Genomic DNA, 24,125 nt, shown 5'->3' on the forward strand with positions numbered 1-24,125 from the left:
CTATTGACTGAAAGAAGGCAAATGGGACAGCAAAAAAAAAATTACAGAGGGAGGGATAGAAAGTTTTTCAAAATCGGATGTAGGTGCCCTGCTGGAATGCTGACAGAGAACAGCCAGCCAGCAAGGAGAAAGAAGAGCAGGTACACATTGGAGGGAGACCATCGAGCCATTAGTGGTTTATGGAACAGGATAAAGCAAATGATGGCCCAGTCAGTGACTAGAAGCTGTAGGGTGAAAGGAGATATGATGTGTACATGATGAACACATTTTTCTCTCCCAAATGAGCAAAAAGAGAAAGGAGAAGAGGAAAAAAAATGTTTAAGCATCAAATATTTTATGTGAATTATAGGTATGGAATTCAGGGATAGCAAAATAGGTTTTTTTCTTTTTTCTCAAGACTAGGGAATGAATTTGGAGGGGCTCAGTACCACAAAGTTCCCAGATGCTGTACTGTTATTCCATTGTATAGGGAAAAGTAGTGGAATGGATGCACAGAGGAGCAGAAAAAATGACTGAGTCATGGCAGGTTGGGTTGTGTCACCAGATACAGAAACTTGGCATATAATTAATGGGTGGTAGAAGAGGAATTGAAGAGCAAAAGACATTTTTGTATTGTAATAGAGACAGGGACATTGATGATAATCAGGGATAATCAGAGAATGAACAAGAGCAAAGAACATAAATTAGTGATCGGAAATGCAACCTCTAGCAGTGCTGCTGTTTGAAAACAAGCCAACCAAATAAAACCAATATTTATGCATTGTAGTCTTCTGCAGAGAGGACTGGAGTCCTTCCTGATTTTCTAGTGAGAAGGCATTCTTTTAATGAGGATGAGATAATGAATGAAGGCTGAGGAAAATTTTTCCCTGCTCAGCATTAACAAGATCCACTTATTAGATTCGCTAGACAAATCAATCCATTTGATTGCACATCACGTATCCTGTCTACTGAGTGCCTGTCTTATCTCAGTGCTACACCACCCTTTAGGAGATCTAATAAACAGCCATAACACATGGCACAAGAACCTCCCTTTGGGTAGGTTTTGCTTGAACCATCTGTTCTTGCCATCAGTTCTTGTCTTAGGTTAAGGCATCATCTTGGATAAGTTTCAAGCTCTAGTTACTGTTTGGATGTGCAGATACTTGAATATTCTACTCAAATCAAGGTGCTAATAAAAGAAAAAGCTGGTTATATATATATTTATATAAAATTATATATTTTATAGATCTATATAATGATGAATATAATCCAATCTAAAATGAGGGTAGAGAATGAATGCAACTGCAGCAGGTGACATGGGGGTAGGACAATGACAACGGCAGGGAGCTCACTCTATTTAAGCACTCTTTAATACATGGAATCAAGAAGTTAAATTTAACCATAGGACTTCTTTTAAGTAACAAACAGGAAAAGATCACTGAGGCCTGAAAAACATTTATTTTAGCACTAGCTATATAGCTAAATCTAGGCTGTAAATCTATGACCTGTGCTCTAATTTTTAGAAACTGGAAACCATATTCTCCCAAGTAGCAAGGAGAAAGAAAGCATGGCTGAAATAATATTTGCCATCTTTTTCCTGGCAAATTTTATTCTTTATTAGTTCTTACACAGTCTTAGTCACTGTTGATTGATCTAAATAAAAGCAGCCCTATCCAATAGTGTTTTTTCAAATAAGCAATGGTCCCACAAAGAAGCAGCTCTAAGGAAAGTGACACTCAGAGGAGTAAAGGACTTCAAGCCACCATTCTGTTGGTCTGTCCTTAATGGCTTTGTGAAAGTTCTGTACAGATGAAGAATTTCAGTTGCTTGGTCTGTGTTGCCAGCTCTCCTGATTTTATCACAAGTCTTAAGACAGTTGCTCTTTTTCCTTTTTCTTTCTCTTTCTTTCTCTTTTTCTTTTTTCTTTTTCTTTTTCTTTTTCTTTTTCTTTTTCTTTTTCTTTTTCTTTTTCTTTTTCTTTTTCTTTTTCTTTTTCTTTTTCTTTTTCTTTTTCTTTTTCTTTTTCTTTTTCTTTTTCTTTTTCTTTTTCTTTTTCTTTTTCTTTTTCTTTTTCTTTTTCTTTTTCTTTTTCTTTTTCTTTTTCTTTTTCTTTTTCTTTTTCTTTTTCTTTTTCTTTTTCTTTTTCTTTTTCTTTTTCTTTTTCTTTTTCTTTTTCTTTTTCTTTTTCTTTTTCTTTCTCTTTCTCTCTTTCTTTTTCTTTTTCTTTTTCGCTCTTTTCATTTTTTTTTTCTTTTTCTTTTTCCTTTTCTTTTTTCTTTTTCTTTTTCTTTTTCTTTTTCTTTCTCTTTCTCTCTTTCTTTTTCTTTTTCTTTTTCTTTTTTCATTTTGTTTTTTTCTTTTTCTTTTTCCTTTTCTTTTTTCTTTTTCTTTTTCTTTTTCTTTTTCTTTTTTTCATTTTGTTTTTTTCTTTTTCTTTTTCCTTTTCTTTTTTCTTTTTTTACTGTTTTGTCTTAAAGACTTATCTCCTGAATTCAGTGACTAAATGCGAATTTCAGATTTCATAATATAAAGATCATGATTGCAGAGAAAAAAAATTGAAGTTTGCTTCTGCATAATTCAATGTCCAAAAAGGCAGATAAATACAACACTACTAACTATACTATTTTAACCCATACTACTTTAGACTCATAACATGCTTTCTTAGGCCTGACTTGTGATTTCTGAATGTTGTAAGTTGGATGGAGGTAATACTGAATTAACATCTGACTCTAGCTGATATGATTCAGTATAATTTTAAATTTACTATGAAAAGCTTATCTTATTTTTACTGGTAACTGAGTACCTCATTTTACTCACATTTCATTGCATCTAGGAACTCCTTGCAAGCATCTACTGAGTATTAAATATTTTCATCCTGTTTTGATAGCCACTTTTTTTTATGAACATCAAAAATAACTTCAATTCCTGCATCTGCTTAGCTCATCTAGATTTCCCTTGACAGATGGTTCATTGCAAAGTATGTGTTTTCCTTTTTAGGCTGATGTTTATGAAAATACATAGTCTATCCTAGTTTCTATAATACCCAGGGAAATTTGTAAAACTTAAAAGTAAATTTTGTTACTTCAGATTCTTTCATGGTTAAAAGGCACTGTGGGGGCCTCCCTCGTACCCTTTAATAGCAGCACTGGAAATCCAAGGGCATCTGCTCTCAAGAATGCAGATAATGTTCAAACAGAAAATGTTAAGGTTTAGGTGTGAAAAGAAATGGGAAATTTCTCTGGCTGTTTATAACATGTTTCTGAGGGCTGATCTAGCCCAAGTGCCCTTCCACCCAAAGGAGAAATCATCACCTTCATAGCTGGGGTGTTCCCGGCATGGCTGGTTCATGGAGTTAAACCAGCAGTGTGTCTAGATTCAGCCCAAGCATTGCCTACACAGAGCAGCCTGAGGGAGTCCATAGGCAAAAATAGAAAGGTTAGAGGTAAAAACAAAGCTGGCCATGCACACAGACGTGAAAAAAACCTCAGAGGATTAACGTCTTAGACCAGCTGCGAGTGGTCTGTCTGCATGCGTGTATCTAGCTAATAACACTAATGTGACAGAAGATAGGAAGAACATTTCAAACGTTTTACAGCAGTGTCTGAATGGTTTTAGACAGAAATTACAGTTGAGATAGGAGTCTAAAGTCAACATTTCCCCCGCTAGCCTCTGGCTGTGGTTGCACAGCATGAGGCTGCTTGCGTCTAGCCTTATTAAATGGAATTTTCACATTACCTCTTGACTTCAGGAGGGATGCTGAGGACTGGCTTCTACGTGAGATCCTTTTCTTGGGAAATGAATAGTCTGTTCCAGACTATACAAAAATAAAATACATACAAAAATAAAACTGCTCCAGAATCAGCAGCTGGTTTGGAATATTGGGATATATTCCAAATGTTGTGTGTGGGATTGCCCAAAAATCTTTTTTGATGGTGAAACAGTCTTGTTCAATTTCTGGAAAAGGGGAAAATAAAAAATTCGTACTTCTTTCAGCATGAGAAGGCCCCTGACATTCATGTGCAGTGTACAGCTGTTCAGCTTCAGCGGGGAGGGGAGACTGTTTCTAAGCAGAGTTCTGTAAAGGCTGGGGTTCAGAGCATGGTCCTATGATGCAGGTCCAAACTGCCACAAGTGGAGATTATTCTAGAGTCAATGTTTCCCTTCTGGTGAGTGCTCTAGCCAGGAGGATACAATCCTCTTCAACAGACATGCTTTCTCAGAAAACAGGAATGAATTTTCATCCCCAAATTCTGGTTGTAGTCTACAATTCCTATAAAAACATTTCACATTTTGCGTTACAACCTGGCAAGGACACTAGTCTAGTTAGTCTTGTCTAACTGCATACCTCCAGTTTTTCTTTCAGAGGATCTTTGTTGCACCAAATTGCTGTATTGTAACACATTTCCAAATACACCAAATCAGATTCTGAACTCTCCAAATATTATGTGTAGCATGTAGGAATGTCAGTGCTGTGAAAGCCAGTTATTAACCAGGTCTTTTTTTTAGGTAGAACATGGTTGAACAACACAACCTATTTTCCCACATGACTTTCTTTATTGTTAACTTCGTTGAAGACTGGATAAAATCCTTTTCAGTTTGCTGAAATGGTTGACTAGCCTTCCAGTCTTGAGAGCTGATCTTACTGCATCCTTCCATTTCAAGTTTTGTCTTTGAATAAATCATTTTCCACCCAAGAAGGGCTAAGTGGGGTCAGGTATATGCCAGTATTCTTGGCCACACAAATTTCACTGAAGTAGAGCCAACCCTAAAGCAGCAGTGATACTAATGCTACAGAAATTGGCTAAGAGACAAATTAAATGGCTTCCTAGGTAGGGCTCCATTTTCCCTTGACATTTTTCACCTGGAATGAAGCTTGAAATATTTTTAAATAAAACTAATATCTCTAGCTTCATAGGATATTTATTATGATCCTTTGCAAAACTACAAACTTGAATTTGTTTATGCTCAAAATCAAAGGTCATGATTGACTTTTAATTTACCTAGCTTATTTCCTATATAAGCTTGATATATGACTTAAAGTTTGCTAATGATTATGCTAAAATTAAGTTGCAATAGATAATCATTTAATATACATAGATTATACACATATAAAGTTATAATGTTAAACTTTGGTTTAACATTGAGAGACAACATTGAGAGACTTTGTTCAATATATTAAGTCTCTGTATAACCATAATGAACACAATGACACCTTTCTGCTCCAAAACATCATGGATCTAGAAGGATTGTTTGCTTGGTTTATTTGGCTGTCATGCCTGCAAGTACAGCAGTGAAGTACATGTCTTGGAGAGGGATAGATGGCAGAGGACGCTGCATTCTTGAAAGAGGTAAATACTTTCTGTAAGTACCCAGGACAGCACTAACTCAGTCATTTTGTGTCTAAGGAGATTAATGCAGCCCTTGGCTAAAGGGATTACTGAGTAGGAGCAGAAAGATGTCATTGTGTTCATATATGGTTATAGTGAGACTGTTACTCATACACAGCCTTTGGTTCTGGTGACAACAGTATTCCAAAGGAAAAGTCATAGAGCTCATCAAGCACGACAGTGATGCAGAGGATGGAAAACTTGTCTAGAAATGAGAAATTTAAGTAGTTTGGAGAAAATCCACTATAGAACAGCAGCTGTTCTCAGTCGAGCTGCCATTTAGACATTCAGGTCTCCGTTCATCTTCGTTAGATGGGGTGATGGACCTAAGTGGTTTGTATAGCCCACACAGACCCAACAATCCCAGCAGCAGAGCTCAGAGCTTTGTTTCTGCCTGCCTAATTTTGACTAGAAGCTGAATGAGGGAGTTTCAAGTTCCTGGTTTTTATGAAACAGGAACAGTGTATCTTTCTTAGATCAGGCGAGCACTTAAATTCTTAATGTAAAAGGGGTGGAGCATTTTTTAATTTTTATTGTAATTTGTGTTTAGCCTATTTTTCCTAAGGAAATGAGAATTATGTGATTTTTTTTCTGTGTGTGGGCTCGTTTCACTCTGTCAAACACTCAGCATCAAATAACTTTTGAACCCACAACCATTTTCAAAACATTTTCAGACAGTGAGAATATGAAAAATAGCAATATTATCATTGTGTCCTAAGAAAAGGTGGTAAGGTAAAGAAGAATCATCTAAGTTAGTGCCCAGCTGAGGAAAAAGCAAGAAGTAAGCCATTATATTCTACTTGACAGCAGCTATTGATCAGTGAATCCTATGTCTTTCTGTTGAAAGATAGACCTGATGGGGAAACTAGAAACATGAAATACATGGCAAACATCCACAGGAAACATCAAGTTACATTGTATTGTTTGTTATATTATTTCATACTTTAGCATCACTTTCAGTCTCTTGGTGTTGATTTAAGAAACTTAAATATTATAAAATGTGGTGATGATATTCTGAAAAGATACTTTTCTTTAACATGTCATTTATCATATTGACAAAATCCCAGGGAGAAATCACAGAACAATTTTGACTGGAAGGGACCCTAAGAATCATTCGGTTCCAGCCCTTCTGACATAAGCAGGGATACCTTCCACTACACTATTTTGCTCAAAGTCCCATCCAACTTGACTTTGATAGAGGAGCTTTTCAGGAATTACAGGATGGTTGTCAAGGTCTTTTCAGTTCAGTTTTGTTTCTGGACAGTGACAATAACACAGGAAAATGAATGTTCTTGTTCATTTTCAATCTCTTTAATCTAAACTGAAAAGAACTATTAAACATAATTGCTGAATACAAGAAATTAGTCTCCTTGCCCTCCTGAAGAATTCTGGTTATACAATTTGAGCACACATACTTTCTGGAACTGGAATCCGTTAATTCTTTGCAAGTCACTAGCCTAAGTAATTTGATAGATCCTCTGATACATTTTCTTTTTCACTTGAAGCATACTTAAATATGATTCTAGCAGAGTCCAAGATCATTCATCACTACCAGGAACATTCCTCCATGTACGTATTTTCACTTAATGCTGACATGTAGATTTTCCAGGTTCTTGGCTGGTGGCAGTCATCACTGCAGAGGTGAGATCTTAACATATGTCCAACTAGAATGTGAGACATGCTTTGACTATGAAAATAGTATAATTTGTTTTGTGTATTCATAGACACAGATTATAAGAAAAGCTAAGCTGATTAGACTCTGAAGTCTACAACCAGCCCTTGCTATTTCTCAAGGGTGTGATATCTCTAAATCAGTTTGTCTGATTGCCCGTACCTGAACATACCTGCACACCATGGTTGGTATATCCAACAACGTAAGTATATACTCTTAAAATTCATGTAATTACCAACCTCAAAAACCTCAGTCACTTCAGTAATTTCTGGAATATGTGGTTCTATCAAATATGGCCTTTTCATGGAAAATTTCCATATGAATATTTTTAAAGCCCTAGAATCAATGCTTTTTAGGTTTATTGATCTAGAACACATCTAGTGATCGCACCTAGTGATCACACCTGGTGATCTAATCAACAGGTCACTTACAAACTGTAATGTCAATTGAATAGATATACTGCTGTGTTTGTGTCACAAAATTATTTTGTGTTCAGACCTAACTGTGAAATACTAAGGGATATTCAGCATAAATCTGACTGTGGTGGAAATTTATTTACAACTTTGCTTTACAGGTTAATAAAAAAGAACTTTTTTTCTCTGAGTATCTTTTAAGTATGATGGCATTTGTACTGCTTCTAAAATGGATGTATCAGATGACAGAACTTTCTTTTTCCAAACAGGCAAATGGTTTAACTATGGAATTATCTTCCTTGTTTTAATCTTGGATCTGAATATGTGGAAGAACCAAATATTTTACAAACCTCATGAATATGGTCAGTATATCGGCCCTGGACAGAAGATCTACACAGTGAAGGACTCAGAGAGCTTGAAAGACCTTAATAGAACTAAGTTATCTTGGGAGTGGAGATCCAATAACACTAACCCATTGACGAACCGGACCTATGCGGAAGGGGACATGTTCCTGCACAGCAGATTCACAGGCTCTAGCCTTGATGTCAAATGCCTGGCTTTTATTCCAAGTTTGCTGGCTTTTGCTTTGTTTGGTTTTTTCATCTGGTTCTTTGGACGATTTCAGAAAACTGACCAAGGCATGGAGAATTTAGACAAATCATACACAAGAATGAAACGAAAGTCACCATCAGATATGGGAATGACACGAGAAAATACACAGGTGTTAGAAGAACCATTGAATTTTCAAGAACCCCATCTGGTATCCATAAAATCAGACTTAAGTGAAATAGTTTTTAATTCTTCTCTCCTAACTTCTGAAAACTTGAATGCACAACTGAATGAACAAGATAGTCCTTTACAGCCAGTACCAGAGCCCTCTGTCCCTAAGAGTAATCCTGTGACATAGAGGCACAGGAAAATCAGTTTAAATAAGCAGTTACTCTAAGATTTCAGTTTTACCTTTTGTAAGTTAAGATTTACATAGTGTTTAGAATAAGAAACTCAACCTATACCAAGAGGTGCTCAGCATGCTTTTTCTAGGAATTTTGTTTTTTATTTGTATTATAGTACGTGCCTATTGTATATCTAACATTCCTTTATAGATTGCTTCCCAAAAATTGCACAAGCTATTTATTAATACATTACCTTAACTGTATAATAGTGTATTAGATGATTACTTGCAGGTATAAAATTCTACCGTGGTGGTGCCTTGAGACATTAAACTGTTTTTTAACTCAACACTAGATGTATAGCACAGTTTTTCTCATCTGTTTTGCAAAGTTTTTTGTATATGGTTGTTTCAAGTATCACTTGATGTCTTGACAGAGTAGGTAAATGTAGTTATTCCTAAAGAAGGCTTTCTGTTAGGGCATCACAACTTGACTTTGTTATTCACTCATCTGTGAAGTCAGAGATTTTGAAGACCAGACTGCAGAGAAGCATGTTGATTACCTTTTAATTTTTCTGGCTAGCTGCCAAACACAAATACAGATTTATTATGCAGTAAACAGCAGAGGCATAATCCAGCATGGGTCACTAGTTGTGAAAATATGAGTTTCTCCATCAGTAGTAGCAATTATGTGATAATGCCTAATTATATTTTTCTTAATTAAAGATAAACTGCTCCTTGATTAAAAGTTTTGCCCTTCACCTTTTAGAAACAGAGGTGAAAATACATGGTTGAAGCAACTCTCTCCATCATCACACCAACCCTATGCAACATCAAAGAGCCAATGGAGTGATTACAGTAAAGGACACAAAGCCCATTAAATCCAGTATTTTTGCAATCGAGTGCAGATATGGTCTGGGTATATGTGAAACATACATAAGAACACACTGCATGTAGTCTAATTTCCCAAAATACTGAAGAAATGTTTAAGGCTTTTAATTAAAATAAATTAATAGTTGAATTTTATTGCTCTTTTTTTTTTCCTTTTATTTTCCTTCATTTGTTATCCATGAGTATTCATAACCTGGAATCAGAAATAGGGAGAAACTGGGGTTTTGCTTTTTTGAAGGGGACTTCGTAATGTGAATTTCTCTGTTGTATGATCAAACTATGTGCACTAGAGAAACTGCATATCTAAAACATCAGAAGGACTGATTTGCCTCTAATTTAGTTCTATAAAATTGCTGTTACAAGTTACCAAATAATAAGTCACTTTTAAGACTGAATTATTTCCCTGTCACTTTCTGGTGGTGTTGTATTTTGTCTTTGTGACTTTTTTATCTCTGTTCGTTTTGATCTATCTGCTTTTAAGTTTTTAGAATACTGAATTTAGCATGCGTAATAGAACCATGCATTTATTAACTGTCACTTGAGAGCCAGTTTTAATAACCATCATTCAACAATTGTTTATTATGAGGCAGGAACACATTCTGTTAGTTTTGCAATTTTTAAAACATTTTACCCATGCATTGCCCTATTTAAATTCACAAATATTTCTGACACTAAAAAAGACAGACAGCATCACAGTGATGTCAAAATCAAATAGTTTGTTTATGAAATATTTAATATTTTATCAGGAAAAAATTCACTTTATAATCATACTAATTTTTTATCCATTAAAAATTATGACTAAACCGAAATCTACTCACTTTTGCCTACTGCAGCCTATAAATCTGTTTAATTGACTTACTATATAATCAAAGACAAGCCATTAATAAGTAATGATAAAACAGTGTGAGATCCTGCTTGTACTATATAAGAGGTGATATACTGATGTTTGATATTCAAACAACATTTAATTTCTTAAGTAGTTACAGAAATAGCTGTTTAATTTTGCAAATACATGCTTCTCTGTATGTTTTGAACACTGTAAAACCAAGTACTGAAAATCTCTCATTAACGCATTTCTCTATTTGTGCAGACTGGTAGTTAAATACATTAATATGTAGGCAGAAAAATGAAAGAATTACTTGAGCCTTACAGCCTGCATGATTACTTGACTCTTGAAACTGTTATTAAGCAACTGATTTCACAGCTAAAATAATTCCTTGACCTCGTATTGAGTTAATGCTTTTAAGGTCATTATAAGCCACCATGAAAGAGAGAAAAGCATCAAGTGATCCTAGATTTTGCATGAGTATTTACATTAATGGTCAAGCATAGAGACTGCTTATATCATGAATTCATAAGAAGCTTAAAGATTCAGTGTAACCACTCACCATGGTCAACTCATTTAGTTAATTAATGGAGAAAGGACTTCTCAGTCATATAGGAGTCTCATTTGTAATCACAGACATAGATGGAAGAAGAGAGGAGTATTTCCATTCTCCACTCCCAGTGTTAAGTTTGAGAAGCCTGAGTTAGGTTGCCAGGCTTGCCCTAAGCACCTTCTGAAAGAGGCAGAGACTTGGGAGCTGAACACCCTAAAGATTCAGTGCCTAACTCTGCATTACTGAGTAGTGCAACCCAGCAGGAACAGGTTTGTGGAGTGAAACAGTTGGTGCTGAGGACCCAGTGCCCACAGGTTGTGTATTTCAGGGTTTTACATCTGTTTAGCTCTTGTTTGGTCCTAATAGAGTGATTGAACGATAGTGGCCAGGGTACATGCAGAGACCACATGATCTGAGTTAGAGGAGACTAAGTGAGCACAATCACAACTGCATTCCTGAGCTGTGCTGCTAATGCAGAGTCATTCTCAGTCTTCTTCCCAAAATGGAAATATTCCTCTCCAAGCACATTCAGTGTTGTCAACTGTTGTTCACTTTGAATATTCTGAAATGCTTCGCTAACTCAAAACAGTCTGAACGGCTTTCTAGTCTAGTACCCACAACTGGGACCTTAATATGGAAATCTGACCTTTTCCTGAAAGCCCAAATACTGGACAAAATTTTTAGGCTTTTGTTTCTTTTCCTGAGGAAGTTGAAAAATCCACAGGAGAGGAGAAATGAGGAAGTGTCAGTTTTTTCACAAACTACACATCTCATTTCTGCCCTCTATAATGAACCCTCTAGCAGCTGCCATCACTACAGGGCTGGCCTGTTTCTGCTTTGTCAAAGATCAGATTTGGTACAATACCTCTTTTTTTTACCATAGATACATTGCACAGTGATGGATGATAGAAACCACCTAATATAGTGTATATATAGAAGACACATCTCTAGGATAAGCACATAAGATTTATGACCCCACAGGTGCCCATAAATTGCCTTAGCAGTCTCAACAATTATCTTTACTGAGATGGAAATGACATGAAGCAAATAGAAGGTAAGAATTTTTGTAGAAAGTACCTTAAATAAAATATTCATGCTTATGGAAGTGTATGGATATCTTCAAAAACCACATGTATAAAATGTATATGTGTATATATATGTTAGGAGCCTAGGGATTACTTGATTTTTTGGGGAAAACTGCTGAGTTTCTCAAGGCAATTTACTACTGTCCTTTTTATGCTACATTGCTCCATCAGTTACTTATTCCAGGTTGTTTCATCTCCTCTGCCTCTACTTATTTTGCGGAGAAAATACAAGACCAAAGAAAGAGCATTTAATTGCACTATCTGCTTCCCCAGATTATTTCTTTGTCTAATTTATGCAGAAACTAATTTTTTTTTTCTGTTTTAAAAGATTTCTTTCTTTTCCAGCTAGTATTATCATACTTTGGGCTACTGGACTGTATTACAGTATGTGTTAAATTATTGCTTTTTCTGCATTGAATAGCATCCATCATGACAACCACCTGGAAACAAAGAGCAGACACCTCACAAAGACTGGGAAGGCAGCAATTCAGTTCCTTAGTAGACTGGCAAGCTCATTTTCCCACAAGTGAACAGGCTATGACTCACTAGTAAAAGATATAACAGATTTTTAATATACTGGCCCTAATTTTAACAACCTTCTAGAACGGGCTCAGTGGGAGAGAACTTTTTATCTCGGACTATAAATGTGAAGTAGTTACGTCCTGCAAGCAGAGGGTTTCAACTTTTTAGGTTGCATTTAAAATAACCAGCTTAAACTTTGAGCAGATTGCAAGAACCATAAAATTTAGACCACACTGTGAGTAAGAATATGAAGGTGATTCACTTCGTGCTTCCTGGCACAGGATGGAGAAAGCACACTTTTGTCAGATGTTTGCATGGCCCTGTGCTTGGGATTATGGATAGTGACATGCAAAGATTCACACTGCATTTGTTAACAAACAGTTGCAGTCCCTTTATCAACAGAGGTGCCGCTGCCAGCACCAGACAGACCAGCTCTTCTGTCATACGGTCTCTGTCCTGTCCATCCATTCTAACTTGCAAATGACAAAGGAGTTGTTCCTTTCCCTGTGTCCTATGGGGAGCCTGGGCTCCCTGAGTGTGCTGTGGCATGTTATTGCAATGCCTAATATACAACTCCAAGAAGAACAACAAAGGATAGGCGAAAGGGGGGAGTCTGGTCTGTCCGTTTTACAGCCTTGAGGTGAATGTCACTTACGGGACCATTTCAGAAGCAAATCAATATAAATAGAAGTCCTGTTTCATAGGAACACAAAGGGACAAATGGAGAGACAGGAAATCACTAGAAATCTTTTCCATCCCCCTCAGATATTCAAACAGAAGCAGCAAGTCCCTGTTTCCAAATACTCACAAACTTTTCCCAGCCTCCAGATGACTTCTGGGTGAGTAGCTCTTCTGGGTAACTAGGTTTTTAACACCATCGTAATTCCATCCTAACAATTCCTCTGCATGGGGGATGTCAACAGTTTTTCACTGTTTGGGGGAAGGGAGTAGTTTTCTGAAAAGGGAGTAGGGAAGAAATTAGAAGGGAGAAGCTCCATGAGGCTGGTACTCTCCACAGCAAATTTCTTTTTGGAGAGAGGAAAAGCAGGAATCCAGCTGCTTTGCAAAGAGGAGTGAAGTAGCAAAATCAAATCCTTTCAAAAGTGTATCTTTTATCAGCAGCACAGTCACAGAGATACTTGTAATCTCATGCTTTTCCTTTAATATGTAGCAATTGGGGTGTGCGGTAGAGCAGCTTATCTGATTCCTGCAGGTTATAGACCCAGTTCTCATGCTGCTTGCGACATCTGGAACACTTATCTTCATATCTAATTCCTTCTTCTCTTCCTTTTTCTCTTTGTTTTTCCCCCCAAAAGTCCATTTCATGTTTCTGTTTTTATTTCCAATAAACTTTTATTGTTAGTGACCTAAACCACAAGTTACCCTCCAAAGGCCCATAATTGCTGTTACTGATTCGGTACCATCTGTATAACTCTCCCTCCCTTTCAATAGGGATAAATGTCGATGGTGACTGCTCTGAGACACTGCATGCCTTGCTGACCTTTCCTTTGAGAGCTTTGAGGGCATGTAAGGGCAGTTGATGCGCTGGTGGTCTTTTGGTCAACAGAACACATACTCAGACATGGTTAGAGTTTCAGTATTTAAGCGTTCACAGAATCATTTGTTGAAAGCAGGGATAGCTTGAGCCAACAGCAGCTAGAGTTAATATATTCCAGAACTACAGTGGCTCCAGCTGCTCCAGATGTTTGAGGACTTTTGCGAGGTTCATTCCCTGTTGTCTGTGGCAGCATTGCTCAGGATGCACATTTGGCTAACTTTAGTGTCATCCCATGACTGCACAAACCTGATCCCACAAGTAGAGATAATTTCCAGTAATCATTGTTTCCATGTTTCCATGGTTACTGGAGAAATTTCTATTTTTGCTTCATGAAGCTATAAAAAAACCAGAATGTCTTCCAAAATCTTTGCAAGGTTAAAGTTAAATTATGAGTAGACAATATAGCCATTTTTGCTTCATCTGTGCCACCTCTTTAGTGCCTTTTCACCCCTTCTGTCACTTTTGACCTGCTGATCCACAGTAAAGCTACTCCTCAAAAATAATCCCAAAGGGGTCAGCAATCAAACACTTTCTGTGGGGTCCTGGAGAGACTTCAGACATCATTCATTCAAATAAAAAAAATAAAATAAAAAAAGATTCCAAGGTATAAGAGTTTGTTATTTATATAAAAACTGTTAAAGCAGATGCAGCAGAAGTTGGCAGTAACCTCCTGCTCTGTTTTAATAGCAAGCCTGCCTACAAGGGCCAGTATAATTATTTGTTGAACCTGTCAGCTACAGGTAGGCTTAGTGTGTAGTATTTAATGAAACCTCCATGGAAATGTGTGTTGTTGCACTTAAAAAAATGAGTGGGTTTTTTTCAGATTTCAAGCCCAGGTGGTACCTCTCTAACCTAAGAGAGCACAGTGACAGGTCCTTAGTTAGCAACCAGTCTGTGCCAACAGCTCCTTGAAAGTCATATAGGACCATTCAAAGATAGAAGCTCAGATCCACGTGAGCTATATGGTTCTCTTAGGGCACTGCTCCTAAACCGTGTAGCCCTGTTTCTCTGAGGAGTGTCACAAAGACACAGTGTAATACTGGTCAGGCTAGACTTCAAAGGTGTCTGCTTCATTTGGATATATTTTAGTGCTTTTCAAAGTGCACACGGAGGAATAAATACAGATAGCTCAAATGTCCCTCCTGTTGTTTTAAAGGCTCCAACTTTACATCACAGAAATATCCACCAACTTTTTGGAGAAGTGAACCAAGCAGTTTACAAGACATTTCCTAGAGATCTCTCTGCCCCATTTTCTGTGGTCACGAGAAAAATATATTTTACTAAAACTACCCACTCACTGTATTGCACTTGTAATGACACCACTGTTACATGTAAGTCTCTCAGACAAATATAACTACAGAGATTGGAAAAGAACTGCTTGAAGACTTTGCAATGCAAAAGAAATGCAAAAGTAGAGAGGAAAATTAAAAGCCTAAGACATGAAATCATTTGCTCCATGTCATACATGTCAGGTATACCCCTGCTTCCCTATTTTATTAGGACATTAGTCTTTTTAGTTTGTTGCTGTCAAATGTTTTCTTTGCTACATGTGGTTCACATACACATGGACATGGCATGGAACAGCCCAGGAACAGGATTAGGGATATTTCACCCTTGCATAAATTTCAGATGGAGAAATTAAAGTTTTGAAATCAGAAAGCAGTTTTGCTAGCATCAGATCCCCATTGTGTCATGCCATGAAACTGCCTCAGGGTAACCACCACTGGAAGTGGAAATACCTCACTCCTTCCTCAGCTGCCTTTTGGGATTTCCTCCAGAAGAAACGAGTCTGGTTTCACATACTGTGATCTGGAAAACAGACTTCAACAGTGCTTCAAGTAACAGCAAGTAACATGCAAAGAAGTTACAAAGCCATTCTTTTATCCCCTCAAATGGAGACATTTGCAAAAATGAAGTAGTTAAATTCCTTTTCATAGTAATAGCAAGGACTGCCAGTGTTTTTGTGATGGAAACTTCAAAATTTATCCTGGATTGGTTTTTTCCTTCAACTCTATCAAGTGTCACTGAGAAGCAATGCTGGTAGTTGAAAAGACAAGCAGCAGAAAGTATTCTGCTAATCTGTTCCTGTCATGTACACCGTGAATGCATTAATTTTTGCTTGAATGATGAAACAGAGAATCCTGTAAAATAACAATCTGTTTGTAATGGGATTCTGCACCTAGAGTCCTGATACACAGTCTCATGTGAGACGTGAAAGTCTGCCGGTATCAGAGTAATAAATACTGGTTTTAGGGACAAGATGAGGGGAAACAATAGCCCCGTGAGAGCACATGTGAGCAGCAGAAAGTGACAAGTACTGTGCTACATCTCCGCCCGCACACAGCCAGGCTGGAGCGTTTTGCCGATCAAGGTCAATCTGTGCAGATGGAGAGAGTGGTGAAAGGTAGGTGGTGGGACTTACATTTTTAAACACATGTATCTGCTGGCAGCTTTATCATCCAGACTTAAGATTTTCTTCCTCCTAGTTGCTTGAGCTGAAACTTTACTTTGAATAATATTGGGGGATGCGGGACTGCTAGAATTTTGTCCTACTGACTGAATCTTTTTGGAGATTAATTCATTGATGCCTAGAGTTTTAATAATGTAAACTGGATACTCTTGTTGAGAGAAAAGCCTGGATATTTTTTTCCTCACAGCCTGGGAGGTGTACCAGATAGCATAGCAACATTTTCAATCAGAGTTGTAACTCTGGAGAAAAAAAATGCCTAAAAGAATCTAAAAGGGAGGAAACTAAAACTCATCAGCCTCTCAGATAACTGTAATATAAAAAAATCGTGTTCTCTAGTCTTACAGTTTGTAGACACCTGAAGAGCTTACATCTTATGACACAAAGTTATTTCAGCAATGTTCTTGTTTTGGTAGAAGGAATGACTTTGAACTGTGAGCAGATTCACAATTTAATTTTGAAAGAAATCAGTGTTCCCCTCCCAGAATGATCTGCAGTTGGGGTTGGTATGAGCGGTCTGGTTTGCACCCCCAGTACAGTCTGGGGATTTACAGGAAAAGAACAAATTTCTCAGTCCTTGCTGCAGGTGGCCTGAGAACCCAGCTTTGTGTGCGGAGCTGACGTAGGTCCTGTGGTGCAAAAGGATTTGCAGATACTTATTGCATTCTATGTACAGCTTTGATCACACTTTCTCTGGCTTGTTTTGCATCACTTCTTTGAATTGTACCAGCTGTCTAATCAATGATTAACTTCCTACACAGACTCAAGAGGACAGTGGCCTTAAGCAATGTCCCTGAATTCACCCCAGAGGCGAAGGTGCATTTGTGTTCCCTTACGCCCTTTGACTGAGGGATGTGAGCCCCCTTACAGAGAAGCACCTCCTCACAAACCCCCTGAAACCATGAAACAGAATTAATCCCACCACAGAAAGTTTCTGAGCAGCTGCATGGGTTGGAGGGTGCTCCCAGGAGTTAGCTCCCAGGAGGCACCCAGGGATACCATACACTTGGTTTTCAGCAGCACTGGGAACATCAGTCACACTGGAAAAATTAAGTCAATTCCAGATAATTGATTGTGTTTCCTAATCCAAAAAGTGTTGCGCCTTGCATATCCCAGCAAGGGAGCTGATGGCTGCAGCCATGGGGGAAGTGCAAAGAGGATGCTGGTAGGACTGACTTGAGGGACAACCTTTCTATGAAGGACATGAGGGATTTCCTGGGGTGTCACTGAAGCTGCACAGCAGTGCCTGAGGAGTTTCAAACTGCCATAGTGTTGTGAGCTCCCACTTCTAGTTTGCTCTAACTGCGAGGCTTCTCCTAGTGATGAGGATGGTTATGCCTGGTAGCGCTGAAACTCATCTTTTTCTTTTCTGGATCTAATTAACCTAGAGATGTTACCAGTCATATTCCACGATTTGCAGGAATCAGTTGCTTGAGCAGTCTTTATCTCACAGAAAGACCAAACTGAATTTCTTGTGCAGTGTCATGGCTTACCAGGGTTAAAAAGTAATATGTCAGCAGGCACCTGGATCCAAGTATATACTCTTCTTAGAGAGACATCAGATGTGACACAAGTAGGGCGTGTAGGAGGATCAAACACCAGACAGTAACAGACTACCAAGAGCATATCAGCAGCTGAGTGTCTAAAGCAGCAATCTGTTCAAACAGCAGTGAGGGGCACAGAGTAGTTGGGGTAAGAAGGGTCAGGACCATAACTTCTTTCATGTTTTGAAATGGCTTTCTTGGACTTTTTAGATCACTTCTACAGGGAGGTGAGATGTAACCAATGCTGGAAACGGAGGAAAAGGACTGAGTTACAGTAGTAAAAATCTGTTGTAAAAGGGTACTGCATTGGCATGTCTTGATGGAATTGGGTACTCAACCCTTTTGAGAACATGAATGTATATGTAGATGGCAAAATACGGACTTGAACTTTAGCTGAAAAGAATGTGAACTGAGGTGTTTTACAGGTACTTGTTCTTATAATGAAAAAAATAATTTTCCAATTCTCAGCCTTTCTTCCTCTTCTCTGCCAGGACTGTGACATCTGACAGCCTACAGGAAGAATCAGCCTGCTGCAGTACATCAAAGCTAAGACTCTAATGCATGTGTAAGAGGTAAATGACCTTTGGAAGAGGTAGAGCTTCCAAGTCAGAGAAGAAATGAAGTCTGACCACTGGAGTTTCTAGCTTGAAAGCACAGTTTCCACATACTGGCACAGTCTAACTTCAGTACTAAACTAGTCTAGGGCAGCGACCACCAATGACCTGTAGACTAAATTTCAGGATTCCCAACAGACCCTATGTTATTCCCCAGTCGACTCAGCAGGTTTAGGGGAAGGTAGTTTGATTTATTCTGGGTAATGTGTGGGAGAAACAAAAAAAATCTCAGGAGGCTCAATAACAAATTTCTACTTGCAAACTTTAGACTATTAAGTTAGAATAAGGTACCTGGCAAATTTTAAAACAGTATCCAGACAATGTAAGGCACTTTACAAATTTTAACTTAGCAAACTTAAACTTAGCCAACTTGAACTTACCCAGACACAACAAGGCATTGACTGGAACTTTTTACTCTGGTGTCTTGGTTTTGGAGACAAAACTTCAGGAGGAAACGCTCTGGAATGAATGTCTCCTCCAAAGGGAAAAGGGCCTCCCCTTTGCCTCCACCAATAATACAAGTGGGTGACAGCAAGTGAAAGTGGAAAAAACAAACTGTTTATTAACACCAAAAAAAACAGGGTAGAACAGGATAAAAAACCCCTCAAAATACAACAAATTCCCAGAGAGGGAACAGACACACGGGCTTGGACCAGCTGGGCCACCCCGCAGGCCCCCCAGACCCACTAGGAAGGAAGGGAGGCAGTGAGGCAAGGGGGGAGGGAAAGGAAAAGACCAAGGAAAAAACCAACAGAACCTTTTTCCAGCTAGTGGAACACAGAAGAAACCCAAAAAGCAGCGGAGCGCTCCCGGCACACTCCCTCCCGAGTCGCCGGAGCCCCGAGCCTTGGGCTGAGCCATTGAACCGACCTGCACTTGCCCCGTGGCTCCAGCCCCGCCCCCCGGGTCCATCTTAAGGGCACAGTGTCCTTGGGCATTGAGCGGGTGGTTAAGGAATAAAGCGGCTTCATAACATCACCCCAGGACAATTACTGTAGCACTTGAGAAGTGATGAAGCAGAAATCAGCTAGTTTTGTTTATTCATTGAGGTGACTGATTATGTGCCTTTACTGGAGACCAGAACTGATGGCATGAAAGTGATTTAAATCTGGCTATTGAAATTCATCGATTTCTAAATTGTAGCTACAGTATTTTAATGTTTCTAAACCTACAAAAGAAAAGCACTTGCTTTGAACTTACACAGTAGTAGTAAAAGTGTATGTTAAAATAATGACTGATCCATTTTGGCTCTTTAATGCTTTCTGATTGAGATAGTTACCTTAAATATATATTTCCATTATTGTGGGGAAATAAGTTTAAATGCTGTTTGTTAAAATACTCTTCAAAATGAAGGTTTTAAAATTCTCTTCCACTTCTGATTGCTAAGAGAAAGGAAAGAAAGAAAGAGAAAGAGAAAGAGAGAAAGAGAAAGAGAGAAAGAGAAAGAGAGAGAAAGAGAGGATAAGATTATTACCACCCATGGATCCAGTGATGAGACCTGATTGTTGAAACTTAGATGTCCCTTGGTCAAAGCAATGGTCACAGCCTTGATCCAGTAGAGGGTGGGGGTGGGGGGAGTCTGTGAAACAAAGTTCAGTGGGTTAATGTATGTTCAGGTATAGGTGGGAATGCCCATGTACCTCCCCTGGGGGGGAGTTTTACACTGATGCAACACTGTGGATCATGTGCAGGCCTCTTGTGGAAGGCCCCAGAAATGAGTCTGCGGGTGCTTCAGGGGTCTTTGATGATTTATGATACCTTCTAAGACATGACAGCTGCCTCTCACATCAGTGTTGTTAATCGAGTTAAGCCCCATCAAAAGGGATGAATACCTTCAGACCTATGTGTGAATGTCCTGGTACTTCCACAGAGGAGAATTTTCATACCTGAGCTAGTTGTGTAAGGGAGGACATGATAAAAAGCACTATTCCACCTGGCAGGATCTGCTTCTTACTGGCCCCTTCCCTTATCTGGCTCAAAACCCAGCTTTTTGCTAAACAAAGATTGACTTGTGGTCATGCTCTGGTGCTCACCCCCTCTGCATCTGGGCTGTTACCTTGCACATTGTCATCAAAGCACCCCTGCTTTTGCAAATGGTCGATTGTTTGAGCCATTAATCATTACATTTCAGTCTCTCACACCCTAAAAAAGAGAAGCTGAGGAAGCACCTTCTAGGAGGCTTCCATTTGCTTTAAGCATCTCCTGGAATAATTCACTGTCTTACACCCCACTGTTTGTTACATCCCACTGACTTCACTCTTTTTATTAGATTTGTACATTTTCATAATTAGCACATTTATGTGTGTGCATGCTAGGTTGTATAGTATCTGAAGGGAAGGTGCAAAGATGATAGAATCAGGGTCTTTTCAATGGCAAGATAAGAGACAACAAGCACAAATTGAAACACTGGAGTTTCCCGCTGAATATCAGGAAACAGTTTTTCACTGTGTAACAGGTTGCTCAGGAAGGTTGTAGAGTCTCTTTTCTTCGAGAAATTTAAAAGCCATCTGGATATGGTCATGGGCAACAGGCTTTACATAGCCCTCCTTGAGCAGGGGAGTTGGACCAGAAGACCTGCACAGTTCTTTTGCAATCTAAACCACTTTGTGATTCTGCAATTCAGTGAAGTTATCTCACTTTTACAGGTGTGTTTGTCTCACACTTTTTTCAGTGTTTGTCTCACACTTTTCCTGTCTCTCAGTAAAGATTCAGATATAACTCTAATAATGCCTTTACTATAGTTGCAAATAAAACAAAGCCCATATAGCTGGTGGTACTTACTGAGATGTTAGTCAAGAACACCAAAGGCAAGCATTTTAGATGACCAAAGAATGTTTCAGTGATCTGCTTGTGACTAAAAGTTTCCTACCTGCTGCTAGAAAGATTGTTATAGATTTCTGTGCAACAAATGTTCACTTTGCAGATACTGCTCATGGGGAACCACTCACACTCTCAAATACTGCTTTCTGTACAACACCACTGATCATTGCAAAGCCCTGGTTGCCATATGATGTTTGTGAAAAGGAGAATGGGATAAAAATAGAGCAGGGACACTGGCAAAGGAAGACCTCCTCCACATTGGAATAATTCTGACCCCACATCTCTTAGTCCAGTGCAAAGATGCTGTTCAGTTAGCCAGAGCCTCATTCCAGTGTTTTACGCTCTATATGGAAATTCCTAGCTTTGGAGATGTAGACAGCCTGGTTGGTGCAAGCTGTACTCTAGTCATAGTCCAGCTCAGGATTATCCTCCTCAAGCCACCTCAGGAAACCTCTTCCCTATGAGCTCCAACTTCATGACATTGTCCACCAGGGTACTCGTGAGATTCAAAACCAGCTGGCCATCTGTGCTGGAGCCAGCCAAATGCTCCTGAATCTCAGACAGCATCAGGTTAGTTACTCTCACTGTCAAAGTGAGGGAAGAGTGGAAGCGATGCTGCTGGGCTCCTAAGGTTGGATTGCAAGGTCATCTTCTGCAACCCCACTCCGTGACTTCAGGGATTGTAAGCTTACAGTATGGGGGACAGTGCAGTGTGTCTCACAAGGAGGATGTTCAGCTCTCCAAGATACGTTAGAGAGGATAGAAGACATGATCATTAACAGCATCTAGGAACTTGCAGGCACTCAACTACACATTTAGGATTGGTATCAGTGACACAGCAGATAAACCACCATTCAAGACACAGCAAATATTGAGAAACACATCAAAATTTCCAAATACCCTTCCATGACTATTCCCCCAAACTTTTAAGCATGGGGACACACACACACACATACACACACATATGCATGGTTAGGTGTACCATCCCTCCTCTGGAGTGCTGGTTTGTTGATGCATCCACCTTGGGGAAACATGGGTGCTCTACATGCACCCTGCTCACTAATTCATCTACCAGGAGAACACACCCACAAATTCCCCCACAGCCCACAATGCCCATGGATGTCACCATGCTGGCTGCACACAGCCGGCTCACACTGTCTGGGCAGGCTGCTGCTGGCAGTGTTGATCTCACTCACCAATGTAGGATGATTGGCAAGATTTATTGTAATGTAGGAGGCTTTGGTGAACACAGCTAAAGGCAAGGGACTGAGACAAAGCTCAGCCCATTTTGTCTCCTGAGCTCCTCTTCGTCATATCAGAGTGATTTCAGCTAGCTGGAGCTGCTGTAGCTTGATCATAATGTTAATGGGAAGGACATATGCCTCCCAAAAAACCCACCCCAAAACTGTAAGAGTGATTTGAGATAGACCTGCACAGAATAAGTGTGCCATGCTCAGGCCCACATAGATGCGGGAAAGAAAAAGGATGCAGCACAGGAGATCAAAAAGACATCTTCAGCCAGGAGCAGGTATAAAGGCAGCTTCAGCAAGGGCTGCCTGCGGCTGATGCCAGGTGACATCTGTGAGCGACTGATGAGTTGTGAGTTCAGAGAGAATGCTCTGCAGAACCCAGTTCCAGAGGCAATGTTCTCAGATGCAGGTTGAAGAACTGATGAGTTGTGAGTTCAGAGAGAAAGTGCTGGCACGTGCTCTGCAGAACCCAATTCCAGAGGCAATGTTCTCAGATGCAGGTTGAAGATGAGGGCACATGCTGAGAAATGCTGAAAATTAACTGATGAAGACGGCCAACAGTTTAGGAAACAAGTCAAAGCAGCACAATGAACTTTAAGTATTTCCTCCTCCATGCTAATTAGTCACTTGTTACAAGGCTGTCAAGATTCTCTTTCACAGCCTCTTTACCTCATCCTCACTTAGAGCATGTTCAGGTGTTTCCTCTTTTAAGAAAATAAAGAACTGAATTAACATGCTGACTGCACACTGTCACTCAGTCTCAATTCTTGGCTGTTGTGTCTTGTTCTCAGAATCTCTGCTTGCCTTGCCTTGTTGAAAAATAAACTCTTTGGGAAAAGAACTGTTCAATGCCCTGGGCTGTAGTGAGAAGACACAGTTTCTCAACTGGGTACAGAATTACCAATAACAAAAATATCCTTTTTCTTATTTATGCTTGACAGTTTTCAGGAGATTGTCTTGTGCACAATTTGTGTGGTTATGGGTGAAAAAAATAGCTTATAGCTACTTGCATGAGTGATGATACACTGTCAAGTAAAAAATTATAATTAGTGATAATATATGAATTGAATGCTAGACTCCCATGGTTTGGTGCTCAGACACTGATTTATGATTTACAAAAATAGCTTATAGCTATGATCTCCATGCTGCCATTACACCAAACCAATATTTCATCGCAATCTGTACACCCCCTGGGAATTTTAAGTGCAATCTGAGCATGCAATCATCCAGAAAAGGAGGAAGCATTGCTTTCATATCATGGTTTATTTTCCTTCCTTAACTCCGATTTCTGCCTTGAATTTAGACCAGCTAAAAATGAGTTGTGCAAATGTTGTTTCTTTGGACTTTGACAAAATGATCTTTAAATTTCATTTCCAGACGAACAGTACAGTTTATGCTTAACAAAAGTAAGCTTCAAAAAGTACAGTAGAGAACATTATGTTCTGTCTTTGCCTGTGTTGATGTATGATGTCATTGATTTTGAGCTTTCAACTGATATCAGACAAAACAGAACCTTTCTTCTGAATCAGCTGCACTTCAGAAGTTACAACTGGAAGGAAAATGGATCCATACCTCACTATATTTAATTCCTTAAACCTAAACCTGGCTCCCATAACTTTCTCTCAGTCATTTCAGAAGCTCTATGCAGTCCCACT

At 39.0% G+C, this 24,125-nt stretch overlaps 1 protein-coding gene across 7 annotated transcripts in view; it reads left to right on the top strand.

Moving 5' to 3' along the window:
* The window catches only part of TMEM117 (transmembrane protein 117), a 198,509-nt gene extending 186,799 nt beyond the window's left edge, over positions 1–11,710 (top strand). For all 7 annotated transcript variants that reach the window (XM_008632769.2, XM_017733148.1, XM_017733151.1 and 4 more), the window contains one exon: positions 7,721–11,710. In XM_008632769.2, coding sequence (XP_008630991.1) covers positions 7,721–8,358 — 638 coding nt within the window. In that variant the 3' untranslated portion in view covers positions 8,359–11,710. The remainder of the gene's footprint in view (positions 1–7,720) is intronic.
* Positions 11,711–24,125: the final 12,415 nt, after the last annotated feature.

Source organism: Corvus brachyrhynchos, unplaced genomic scaffold (genome assembly GCF_000691975.1).
Source record: "Corvus brachyrhynchos isolate BGI_N302 unplaced genomic scaffold, ASM69197v1 scaffold32, whole genome shotgun sequence".
NCBI lineage: Eukaryota > Metazoa > Chordata > Aves > Passeriformes > Corvidae > Corvus > Corvus brachyrhynchos.